This window comes from Mastigoproctus giganteus, chromosome 3, assembly GCF_048544385.1.
Source record: "Mastigoproctus giganteus isolate SK-2022 chromosome 3, ASM4854438v1, whole genome shotgun sequence".
In the NCBI taxonomy this organism is placed as follows: Eukaryota; Metazoa; Arthropoda; class Arachnida; order Uropygi; family Thelyphonidae; genus Mastigoproctus; species Mastigoproctus giganteus.
Genome location: NC_143577.1, coordinates 29,528,248 through 29,541,826, shown reverse-complemented (window position 1 = coordinate 29,541,826; position 13,579 = coordinate 29,528,248). Strand labels below are relative to the sequence as shown.

General features: G+C 36.4%; 1 protein-coding gene across 3 annotated transcripts in view; it reads right to left on the bottom strand.

Annotated features, from left to right (window-relative positions):
* LOC150087834 (far upstream element-binding protein 1-like) overlaps positions 1 to 12,386 on the bottom strand; it is a 250,614-nt gene extending 238,228 nt beyond the window's left edge. For 2 of the 3 annotated variants that reach the window (XM_090369223.1, XM_090369222.1), the window contains exon 1: positions 12,059 to 12,386. In XM_090369223.1, the coding sequence (XP_090225349.1) occupies positions 12,059 to 12,154 (96 nt within the window). In that variant the 5' untranslated portion in view covers positions 12,155 to 12,386. The remainder of the gene's footprint in view (positions 1 to 12,058) is intronic. The other variant, XM_090369224.1, reaches the window with a different exon arrangement.
* Between the last annotated feature and the right edge of the window lie 1,193 nt (positions 12,387 to 13,579).

The window sequence follows — 13,579 nt, the reverse complement described above, 5'->3', positions numbered from 1 at the left end:
TAAATGGTTGTCAGATGAACTAATGAGACATGTGGCAGAGAAGAAAAATGCATGGGATACATACAAATTAATGGGTGACATGGAAGCCTATGATAGATATAAGTTGGTCTGTAACCAAGTCACAAAGGAAATTAGGCAGGCAAAGGCAGACTACGAAAAATCCTTGGCAAAGGATGCAAAGAAAAACAGAAAAGAGTTCTTTACATACTTGAACTCGAAAAGGCAAGGGATGAATCAGATTGGTCCACTGGATATTGATGGTTCAACAGTTGAGGATCCTGCTCAGGTGGCTAACAATCTAAACGAGTATTTTGCATCTACATTCACGCATGAGGAGTTATTCAGGAAGGAGAATGATGTAGGTAAAGTAAACATTGGCAGTGAGCTGGATGATTTTGTAATAACTGAGAGGAAAGTGGAGGAGAGATTGTTGAGGATAAACATAAAAAAGGCACCTGGGGTGGATGGGATCTATCCAGTTATATTAAAGGAGGCAGCAAAGGAAGTATGCAAACCCCTAGCCATAATTATGAGAGCTTCTTTGGACTCAGGGGAGGTACCCATAGACTGGAGATGTGCAAATGTAACCCCAATTCACAAAGGAGGATCAAAGGCTGACACAAGTAATTATAGACCTGTCAGTTTAACTTCTGTTCCAGGTAAATTAATGGAGGCACTGGTTAAAGAAGCACTGCAGGATCATCTAGACAAGAATTCAGTTATAGCTCAGACGCAGCATGGTTTTGTTAAGGGCAGGTCTTGCCTGACCAATTTGATTGGATACTATGATGTAGTCACAAAAGAACTGGATGCAGGGAATAACTTTGATATTATATATTTGGATCTTAGAAAGGCTTTTGATACTGTTGCACATGGAAGACTGCTGCACAAATTGGAGCAGTGTGGCATTGGAGGCAAATTGCTGCTATGGATAAGGGGATGGTTGAGTGGCAGAAGACAGAGAGTGGTAATCAATGGACACTGCTCAACGTGGACTAATGTTATTAGTGGAGTTCCTCAAGGTTCAGTGTTGGGTCCGTTGTTGTTTTCGGTGTTTATGAATGATATTGATGATGGGATATCAAGTTTAATGTCCAAGTTTGCAGATGATACAAAGGTTGGCAGGGTCATTAAGGACACTACTGACGCTATGCTGCTGCAACAGGATCTGGAAAGGTTGAACAGATGGGCTGAGAGGTGGCAAACGAAGTTTAACATTGACAAATGTAAAGTACTACATATGGGAAACAGTAACCCCAGAGCAACGTATCAACTCTGCGGTACTACACTGACAGTGGTGGAGAATGAAAAGGACCTGGGGGTAATTGTGCAGGCAGATATGAAGTTCTCTGAGCAGTGCAGACGAGCTGCAAGAGTAGCTCATGGTGTCTTGTCAATAATATACAGGAATTTTTCTAGCAGGGATAAGGATGTGATTATTCCCTTGTATAAGGCAATGGTAAGGCCACATTTGAGTACTGTATACAGGTGTGGAGGCCTCATTTCAAGAAGGATGTAGAGCTGCTGGAACGGGTACAGAGAAGGGCAACAAGATTAGTAAATGGAACAAAGGGTTGCTCTTACGAAGAAAGGCTTAAGTTTTGCAAATTACAGAGTCTGGAGACTAGGCACCGGCGAGGTGATCTGATAGAGGTGTATAAGGCTTTGAATGGTTTGAGCATGCTCAATGCCAATGGGATTCTTCATCTTTCTCAGAATAATCACCTCAGAGGGCATAAATTCAAATTGAGGAAGGACGGATGTCGGATAGATGTGCGGAAATTTGCCTTTGGCCAGCGGGTGGTTGGTTTGTGGAACCGACTTCCATCACTTGTTGTGAAGTTGATAGCCTAAGCAAATTTAAAGCTCAACTGGACAGGTATTTCGAACGAACGGAGGGGTGAAATGGGAGTGGGTTTTTTTTTTTTTTTTTTTTGGCTGATGCTGAATAAGCTTGCTTTCTTGCATCATATGCCTCTACTAATGCTAATGCTAATTATGACATCCACCATTGATCTACATTAATTATTCTTTAAGGCTCTATGTTGGTGCAATATGTAACATTACATACCAGTTCCTGTGTTAATTTTCAATAGAGCTTTGGTTTCAGCTTGAATTTCATCTCCAAAACTACTCTAGGAATATTGTTATTGGATAGCCAGGAGACTTTTTTTTGGATAAAAAAGTCATAACAGACTAATAATTAATTGCATGTGATAACATAATCTAGTGTCAGAATTAAGAATAAAAATTAAGTACTCCATATTAAACTATTTCTTGATTTTTTCCAAAAAAGCTGATTGGTGAAGAAAATATATCAGTGTCCACTCAGATGTCAATTTTGCTTGTTCACCAGCCATTAAGAATTCCCATAGTCTCAGATTCAGACTCAGCCCTCTCCAAATACAGGAAAGGCCTATTTTGTGGGTCTCTTCTTCAGGTAAATGGGGGCTTAACTTCTTTGAGTAGCATTCTACACTCCTACAGCATGCCTTGTATCCTAAGGCATGCATACAGTGACTATTAAAAGAATACTCAGCAACCTCCCCCTTCCATCACTAGCCTGGTAGTTAAAGTGCAAGTTTATGTACCATGCAAGTGACTATCAATAAACAAAAACAATTACTATAGGTTATGTATCACTTTTTTTTTTTTTTTTTTTAAAGAAAATTTCATTATTTTCATCAGAACTATTAATATTCAGAATATGGTACCCAATCCCATGGATCATTGTGAGAGGCAATGATTAACAAGCCTGGCTCCTCCTACTGATTGCTTTCTTCACACTGATTGGGAGGTCTAGTCTGCGCAATTTACTGTTTATTTGCACTTCCATATGTTCCATATGCTAGAATGCTTTCCCATACCGTATACTAAAGATTAACAAAAAAAAAAAAAAAAAAAAGGAATGAACACACAAACCCAGTGGTTCTCAACCTTTTTGGTCAATGCACCCCTCCCCCCCACAAGAAGTGTAGCAAAGTCCTCAGGTACCTCCTAAGATTATCATAGACATAGAAAGGGACATTTTTCAGTTTTTTGCATGTGTATACTGTATAATAGTGGAAAAAAAAAAATAATTGCTACTCTTAAAATTTTAATCTAAAAAAAAATTAAGTATTATCAAGACTCCAACTTAAAAAATATCAAATGAGACTAGCTGCAACAGATAGCTGTCCAAGCTGATAATTGACAGCAAATGTTTGCTGAAGCATCAAGTCTGTTTCTTTTTTGATTTTGTGTCACAATATTTGACAAACCATAAATAAATACTGTATATACATTCACATAAATAAGTCGTCACAAATGGTAAAAGTTTACTAACTACTTTGTCTGGTATATTAGACAGTGCTACACCTAGATTTCTGTCAGCCCCAGGCAAAATATTCATCTGGTGCTCCCTCCCACAAAAAAAATTAAACGTGAAATTCATAAAATTTAAAAATAAGGGAAACACCCAAAAATTATTCAAATCATAATTATTTATTTACACTTAAATGAGTAGTACATCATTTATTTAAACTTTAAAGTTTTCACATCATTACCTTTCAATATTTACTTGATAAAAAATTTGTCTATAATGTCTGATGTTTTCATATCTTTTAGTACATCTTGTTCTATTGACATAAAGTCCCATCCATTAATTAATTTATTGGCCAATTGTTGCTCGTGAATATGTTTTAATTATTTTGCATCTTGAAAAACCCCTCTCCAGACACAACCATAATTGGCAGTGTTAATAATATCTGAAGAGAAATGGTGATGTTGGGATATTAGCATTAACTGAGGCATATGATGCAAGAAAACAAGATTATACATTAGCCAAAAAAAAAAAAAAAAAAAAAAAAAATTCCCATTTCACACAACCATTTGCTCTAAAAGTTTGTTCAGTTCTTCCTTGAATTCATTTAAGCTATCAATTTCCACGACAGATGGAAGTTAGTTCTCGCAATCAAACACCCACTGGCTAAAGGCAAATTTGCGAGCATCTAGTCTACAACTGTCCTTCCTCAATTTGAATTTATGTTCCCTCAGGTTTGCAATCTGAGAAAGAGGAAGAATCTCATCAGCATTGAACCTGTTCAACCCATTCAAGGCCTTATACACCTCAATCAGATCACCTCACAGGTGCCTAGTATCTAGACGCTGAAATTTGCAGAATTAAAGCCTTTCAATTGTACCAACTCGCCCCTTAACACCATATTGCTCTAAATTGTATAGTAGTCTTCCATGTGCAACAAGTATCAAAAGCTTTCTTGAAATCCAAGTATATGATATCAAAATTATTTTTTGCATCCTCCTTTGTGTTCACATGATATTATCCAATCAGATTGGTCAAACAAGACTTATCCTTGCTGTCTTGTCTAGATCAGTGGTTCTCAACCTTTTTTTTGCTCGTGGTCCACTTCTGAGTTTCATTCACCTCTGTGGCCCCACCCTTCATATTGTTTAATTATAATAAAATGTAATATTTATAATAAATATGTACTTTATCAACTGAATTTTTTATTTATAATGTGTATTATTTATTTGTTTATGTATCCTAAATAAAACAAAAACATTTCAAACGATTGTACAAAGTCTTCTACTGTATGGAGCGGAAACCTGGACATTGAATAGGTGAGCGGAAAACAAATTGCTCTCCACAGAAATGGATTTTTGGAGACGCTCAGCAGGAACTTCTAGAAGAGACAGAAAACGGAATGAAGACATAAGGGAAAAAATAGAAGTGAGAAAGACTATTATTGACACCATCAAAGAAAAGCCTCTAACAGGGTATGGACATGTAAAACGGATGCAAGAAAACAGATATCCAAAGGCTATCCTGGAATGGATACCTCCTGGAAGAAGGAGAAGAGGAAGAACTAGGAGGACATGGATGGATGAAGTACGGGAGTGCATGACAGCCCGAGGCTTAACCGACCAAGACACCTTGAACCGCACTTTATGGCGGGAAAAAATTCCTAACGAGAAATAACTTGTAGGCTGAGGAAACCCATTGTAAATGGAAACACTCCTCTTGATGATGAATTATTTGTTTATAACACAATCTTTATTTATAATAGAATTTTTACTCATATAATATTTTGTTTAATCACAATATACTAATAATTATGCTCCTAACAAAAAATATTACAATATTATTGTCCCTTAGTTTAGAGACAAAAAAAAAAAAAAAAAAAAGTGATCTGCAAGGATCTCGCTAATTTCTTTTTTACATTAGCAATAATTTTATTTTAGAGGTGAACTTTTCGTGGCCCACTTAACAGTTTCCATGGTCCCCAATTTTACGACTTTTACCTATGGCGTCTTGGAAATACGGCATGGCCCCCGTTGAGTTTGTTTGTTTTGTTTGTTTTTTTTTTTTTTTTTTTTTTTTTAGGAGCATTAGCAACTAAGGCCATATTGCTCCGGGATACGCGGTGGTCATTCCCTGACCCTTGCGCATCCTCCGTATTTGGTGGTGACGGGCTCGAACCCCGGTCTAATCAAGAAGTGTGTGCTACGCACTGCTGCTCCTTCCCACTGGCTACGGAGGCACCTAGAACCACTGGTCTAGATGATCCTGCATTGATTCTTTAACCAGTGACTCCACTACTTTCCCTGGAACAGAAGTTAAACTAACAGGTCTTTGATTACTGTATCACCCTTTGTTTCCCCTTTGTGAACTGGAGATACATTGCACATATCCAGTCCATGGGGTCCTCCCCTGAATCCAAGGATGCTCTCATAATTATGGTTTGCTTACTTCCTTTGATGCCTCCTTTAATATAACTAGATACATCCCATCCACCCCAGGTGCCTTTCTTATGTTTAACGTCAACAATTTCTTCTCTACTTTGCTCAATATAATTCAAGTAAGTTTTTTTTTCTTGAATAAATGTCAATAATTCTAAGCAACCAAATTTTTTCCTTTTAAAACATGCTACAAAGATTGGATTTCTTAACGTAACTCTTTGGCATCAATGTCGCTGCTCTCGTCTTCACAAATGAGAACACCTTCAAGGTCTTGACATTTCGTTTCTATTGCACTTTCAAATAAATTCATGAAGTTTTCTGATTTTAGAAATAGATGAAAAGTTTGTTATTTGGTTTTAGGAGCATTAGCAACTAAGGCCTGCTCCGTGAATATGTGGTGGTCATTCCCTAACCTTTCCGCATCCTCCGTATTTGGTGGTCACGGGCTCGAACCCCGGTCTAATCAAGAAGCGTGTGCTACGCACTGCTGCTCCTTCCCACCTGGCTACGGAGGCGCCTATAGATGAAAAGACAAGGGTATTTCATTCATCTGATCAAATCTTTCTTGTAAGCTAATGACAGCCTACATCAATCATTATATTAAAAAATTCCGTTTCCAACCTTTTGGTTGGATCGATAGTGTTCATCTGATGATTTTTCATAGACTCGTGCTGTTTTCTAGAAGCTTGCACTTCTGGTAACACTAACAGTACTTCCAACTCAGTTGCAATGTCTATAGCTTATCCATACACAATTTAAATCCTGATGTTCTAAATTCATTTAGTCGACTAAGAGCATCTTCTATCAATATAATATCAGTGTTCATATCAATTGTACTGCTTTGCATGGATTTACTTAATTTATTTATAATACTTAATATTTCATACCAAATAACTACACACATTAAATTTAAAAGAGGTAATTTCTGTTAACAAACCTTGTATTTCAGACTGCAATTTTGCATATTTTCCTTTGGCCAGTTCCTTGATTTCATTTAATGCAGTTATAATATCCTGTAACTGATATCGTACTGCTTTAACAGCTTTTATCTTTCCTTCCCATCTTGTTTCTGGTAGAAATTTGTGTCCATTTTTAAAATATCCCACCTACTTGGCGGATCAACTAGCAAATCACATATAATCTTTGTAATGTTCCAAAAAATAATTCTGCTGTTTTTGAAGAATGTGCTGCATCAGATACAAATAAATTTAAGTTATGTGCAACACACGGAACATAAAAAGGTCATTCTATTTTCTTGTAAAATTCTTGCTTGTTCGGCATTATGCTAATTATGTTTGCCTCTCATGTTACTACCATTATCATACCCTTGCCCACGGCTGTTACTTAGGTCAATGTTGTTCATTTCTAACATTTTTAGTATACATTCTAGTTAGTCCAGTGGTTTTCAACCTTTTTTTTTAATAACAGCACCCCTAAGTAATTTATTTTGCAGCACCCCTACACAATTTTCTGCCTGTTTGATCCTATTCTCTCTCTGTGTGTATATATATATATATATATACACATTGTAAAGTTGTATACATACAACTTTCAACCAATAAATTCTATGACTGTTACTCTATCCACAGAGCTGAAACTCGTATAGCTGGAGCCAGAACTGTTTTCTTTGATCTTCCCCACTTCAAATCTCAGAAATCTATATTCATTATCATGCAAATGACAAAAATGTACCATCAAATTGTGCATTTTTTTAATGCCTTTTTCAGTTATTTTTTGCTTTCCCCACCCTCCCTAGCAAAGCACTCATGAAACGCAATACTCCATTTATTTGTATTTCCAGTGATTACTCTCCCTCTGTTTACAAAAGGGAGTTGTTTATAGTGGGCTGTGAACATTTCGGCATTGCATCACAGTTCTTCGTAAGGCTTTAAAGCTTTATCGAGAAGGCAAAAAAAAAAAAAAAACTTGGCATAAGAAAAAATAATGAAAGAATTGCAACAACTGTTTTTGAAAAAGGATAATTCCTTTCTTCAATGTGTACTGCATCTACTAACTCAAAATCAAGGAAATTCATCTGTTGGAAGCTACACTGGAAACAGGAAAAACTGGTGTAAAACTGGTGAAACTACAATGAGCATTTGTTAAAAAAATAAAATAAAATAAACAAAAAAAATTTTTTTTAATTTGCATTTTAATTTTAGTTTTTAGGGAATAATATCGGTGCAGCCTGCTTTCTGGATGTATATTTGATCTAACAAAATTTCAAGAAAATATCTCTATTGATAGCTGCATGATAAACTTCAAAAACTGGTGTGCAAAAGAAGAAAAAAAATCATCCCTATGAATAATGGATTGTTTTTTGAAACGTGTACTGTTACAAAAATTGCAATATTTTGTAACAATACAAAGAATGCTATGACTGAGGGCTTGTTCACAAAATTTTATTATTTGAATAATTACAAAATATTTCAATATTTCCTTGGTGTGCATTTCATGTATCACAAAGGGAGAAATTCTTTTTTAGGTTGTTTCCCACTCAAGCCAAAAAAATTCGCCATCCCGTGTCACATGCTGTTTGAAGTCAGCATTTCCTGTTCTGAGCTGCAATAAAAGATATTTAAATAGATCTACTCCCTACCTCTTCTTTTTTTTTTCACTGTGGGAAGGCTATTTCACACAATCAAGCCCATGACTGCTAAATGCAGTGCTGTTTCTTGTATTCTATATCTTATGAACTCCTGACCGTGTGGTCATCCCAGAGTATAAACAGAAAATTTGTTTGTTTCTTTGAATGTGGTCCAGATGGCACCTACCACCAATTATCAACTCTTTTATTGTCTTCTAGGTTACACTGTGTTTGGATGATCCGCTATGGGAAAATTGGAAAGAGCTTACATCAATTAGGAGCAAAAGCCATTTCCAATCTCATGCCATAACGAATTACTTCAGGTACAATAAAGGACTACCAATGTTTGATTTTACCACAAGGAACTTTCCACAATAAGACATCTGTACAAGGCGAAAACAAAACATCTTGTGGTCTGTCAAAATTAAACAATATAGCTAATTCACAAAGTCTCTCTCTCTCTCCCCCAAGGGTCAGACTGGAAAGAATGAATGGATTTTTTTTTTTTTTTTTAAAGTGAATGAGAGGAACTGAAAACTTCAGGAAAACTCTGCCAATGCAAGTGAAATGACTTTATTACAGTTGCAGTTCAGAATGAAATGTAAGCTTCCTAACAATTAACACTATATGACGAATTTTTCCGGCATGTGTAATAAAAAGAGAATTTTTCCATTGAAATTTTTGATGGCATCAAATGCATATCAAGAAAAAACTGAAGTAATCAGTAACAATACAAATTTGAGAAAACAATGCATTACTCTAAGCATATTTTTTTTCCCTTCTTCGTTTGTACACAAGGTGAGATGCATTCAAAGTTTTCAACATCGGTTTTCAAAGTTTATAATGCAGCTATCAATGGAAATATTTACTTGAAATGGTTAACAAATATACATCCAGAAAACATGTTGTACTGTGGCTTCCAATTGATGAATTTTAGTAGATGCAATACACATTGAATTAAGAAAGTACTATCTTTTTATTTTTAAAACAATTTGTTGCAATTCTTTTGGTTATGTTTCTTATGCCAAGAAACAGTTGTGTGCATTTTTTTTTTTCCTGTATCGTGCTCGGAATGACCTTAAACAGTGAGTGACACAGCCTTCTGCATAACACACTGCTTTGTGTAACTTGATTCACTTTAGCCAGCAGCAGAGCATACACATGGGAAATTCAAACAAATGCAGTGATGCATTCTTGTTTTTTTTAGCATAATTAGAAAAATGCATACTTGATTGTGCATTTTTGCTGTTTTCATGTTTTCATTAGTAGTTTTCTCTGAAATTTAAAGTTGGGAAATCAAAAGAAAAAAACAAAACACTTCTGTACATGTATATTGAGTTTCAATTTTGTAGATAAAAGTAGAAATTACAGAAATAATTAGTTTATTTCATTGTGACAATTTTGTCCTCATTTGAAGAAAACCATAGGGGGACGAAGCAGGGTTAGCACTACTTTAATCACATCTATCTCTTTTCAGATAATATACCCTGGAGTGTGAAAATTTTTAATGATTTTGGTATTGAAGAGAAGTTAGGTCTTGTTTGTGTCTGTCTGTAACTTGAGATAAATGTTTGTCAACTTAATGTCAAAGAATTTAAATTTTGTTGTTCAGTTTCCTTAAAATTTTACCTTCATAATTGATGAACTGCAACCCACAGAACTTTTTGTGCATGATTATATTTCATGGCCTGCTAACACATTTTTGGTTGCATCAGGTTACATAAAATGTTATGGCCAAGCTTCTATAATTAGCAACTGCCTTTACTGACCATATACTACAACCTGTTCGGCCTCTTTTTTTTTACAAATCCCCTTGTTTTATGAAAAATACCCAAGAATATGATACAGAAAAGTAATAAACTGAATTGATTTTTCTACAAACTTAATATTAGTGTCTCGAAAAAATTCTTAAATATAACGTTACCTTCCATCAATTTGCGGTACAAAAAAATTATATCGTGTAGTTCATCACCCTTGTAATAAGCATTATAACCACAAATACAACTACAATTTGAGCTATATGTACTTTATGTAAAGGACATGTAGTAGTAGTAGTGGTGGTGGTGGCATGTGATGCAAGAAAGCAAGTGTATGAGCTTATGCAGCATCGGCCAAAAAAAAAAAAAAAAAACACCATTCCCTCCAAATGCCTGTCCAGTTCCTCCTTAAATTTATTCAACCTATCAACTTCCACAACGACAGATGGAAGTTTGTTCCAGCAATTAACTACCCGCTGGCTAAAGGCAAATTTCCGCACATCTATTCTACATCTGTCTTTTCTTAATTTGAATTTATGCCCCCTTAGATTCGTAATCTGAACAAGTGGAAGGATCCCATCAGAATTCAGCGTACTCAACCCATTCAAGGCCTTATACACCTCAATCGGATCACTGCGCAGGTGCCTAGTCTCCAGCCACTGCAATTTGCAGAACTTAAGCCTCTCTTGGTAAGAGGATCCCTTCATTCCCCTCACCAATCTTGTTGCCCTTCTCTGTACACGCTCAAGCAAATCTACATCCTCCCTAAAATGAGGCCTCCAGATCTGTACGCAGTACTCAAGGCGTGGCCTGACCATTGCCTTATACAGAGGGATAATCACCTCCTTTCGCTGCTAGCAAAATTCCTATATATCATTGACAAAACCCCATGACCTGCCCTGGCAGCCTGTCTGCATTGCTCAGAAAACTTCATATCTGACTGCACAATTACTCCCAGGTCTTTTTCATTTTCTACCACCTTAAGTGTAGTACCACACAGTTGGTACCGTTCTCCGGGATTACTTCTACCCATATGCAGTACTTTGCATTTGTCAAGGTTACACTTCAGTTGCCACTTCTTAGCCCATCTGCCCAAATTATCTAGATCCTGTTGCAGTAGCACACTGCCATTACTGTCATTAACAACCCTGCCAACCTTTGTTTCATCTGCAAACTTCGACATTAAGCCTGATATACCTTCATCTATATCATTGATAAATATACAAAACAACAGTGGACCTAACACCGAACCCTGTGGGACTCCACTAATAACATTAGTCCAAGAAGAGCAGAACCCATTGATTACCACCCTGCCTTCTCCCACTTAACCATCCTTTTATCCATTGTAGCAACTTACCCTTAATACCATTCTGCTCCAATTTGTACAAGTCTTCCATGCGCAACAGTGTCAAAAGCTTTCCTGAAATCCAAATATATGATATCAAAATTATTTTGTGCATCCAGTTCTTTTGTAACCACATCATAATATCCTATCAAATTTGTCAGACAAGACTTTCCCTTAACAAACCCATGTACAAATACGAATATGCAAAGGCGCCTGCAAATGGATTACCTGTTGTAGGACCAGGTAAGTTCGAAATGGAAAGCAAATGAGATATATTTAATAAGATACTTCTGCAAAATGGAATTTTTTTTAAATGCCCCGCCCGCATTATAACCCAAAGTTCATATTTTCGTTGTAAGCGAAGTCAAATTCGCGTTTCTTATACAAATCGAAATCGTAATAAGTTAATATCAATTCTGCATACATATCTTTTAGAAACTAATGGCAATAACTGAAAAACAACTGCTAATGAAAAAAAAAATCTCAACTGTCACAACAAAACAAAAGTTTTTGGTTCTACAAGAAACGATTGCATGGGTTAACACTAAACAAGTATTAGAGTACACAAAAACGGCATTTTCACTAATAGAAAATCATCCTCTTATTTATCGCAAACTAATGAAAAATTACCTGACGTGCTCTCTGTACAGCATCTGCAAAGGCGGAATTTGGATCATATCCTCCTGCTAGATTTTTTGGTGGTGCGACAGCCGTATAATCCGACATGCTCCAACTAAGGTCTGTAATGGTGGATACAAAGAAAATGCCCAAGACTTGTTCACGTGACTTCCAGGTTAGAGCCTACCCAAATAACCAAATACTACGAACACCTGAAATATTTCATGAACACAATTTTCTAAAATTCTAATTGTCCAGTGTAACAAAAACCACCCAGATAACAATAAATAAGAAAAACTAAAAATGTTAATTCAGTTCGCATCACATATTACGATGATCTCCTGGCGGGAACCATTCATAGCCAATAAATGCAGTGCGCAACTTACCGGTTCGAAACTCTCGACTCCCAGAAGATAGTTACTCCAGAAAAGCGCGTAAAACAAGCCCACTGTCAGCGATACACTATATTATACAGTTGAAGCTTTTTATAGTGACCCTCTTTTTAACATCCCACACGTTATAACGTCCTATGTGGTTGGTCCCGGCAAATTTCTGATTAACTTAATGCTATTTTATGAACAATCGATACAATCTCCACAGACTGTACCTAAACTAAAAGAATATTTATACCAAAGCTATTGCCACGCAGAAAAAGGAAACCTGGACAGAATTTGTAAAAGAATCAGGAAATGCCAACCCATGGGGACCCTTCTATAAGATAGTCAGAGATAAAACCTTAACGGCGGATATATATACGCCACGGTACAAACAGACAGTGCAGAAACGACCAACTGGACAGATTCAGTGAGTACAATAATTGATAAATTATTCCCAGAGGATGACCCCCAAGGGGACCTCACGGAGCACCAAACCATACGCAAAGCAAACACAGAATATATGACGGACTCTCAAGCAGATCCCTTCTCACTGCAAGAGCTTGACTCTGCCCTGTCAAAATTAAACATCAAAAAATGACCGGGAATGGATATATAGAATATGCATTCATAATCAGATTCAACAAAGTGAAGCAACATCATCTTTTGCTTCCTCTAAGTTTTGTTGTAAACGTCCACACACGTAGCAGAAATTGTCAAGATGATTCAGGCACTTCCTTTTCTTCTGCTAGCTCCAACATTAACAATACAATGCTAAACAAAACAGAGAAGAAACTATGACAAAATATATTGATCACATCGTGTCATTGTTTGTCCCCAAATGAAAAGCCATTTTGGTTTTGTTCACATAAATCAAAAAGTTAATTTTAATCTGCTAATTTGAGTGTCTTGCCGATAGACATGTCACTTGACCAATGCATTACCACAGTATCCAATTATAGCTGTGTGCCATCCAATTTACGATGGTCTCAGTGGACTGCTGTCGTAGTGAAAATCAGCGGACTTCTCTAGAGATTCCCCCTACGGGGGGTCAAACAAAAAATCCATGAATGCTGTCGAATTTAACATAATCTCTACTGTTCTATTGTCTATGACTCTTCTTACTGCACGGTGAAAATTATGCTAAATAGAAGATGGC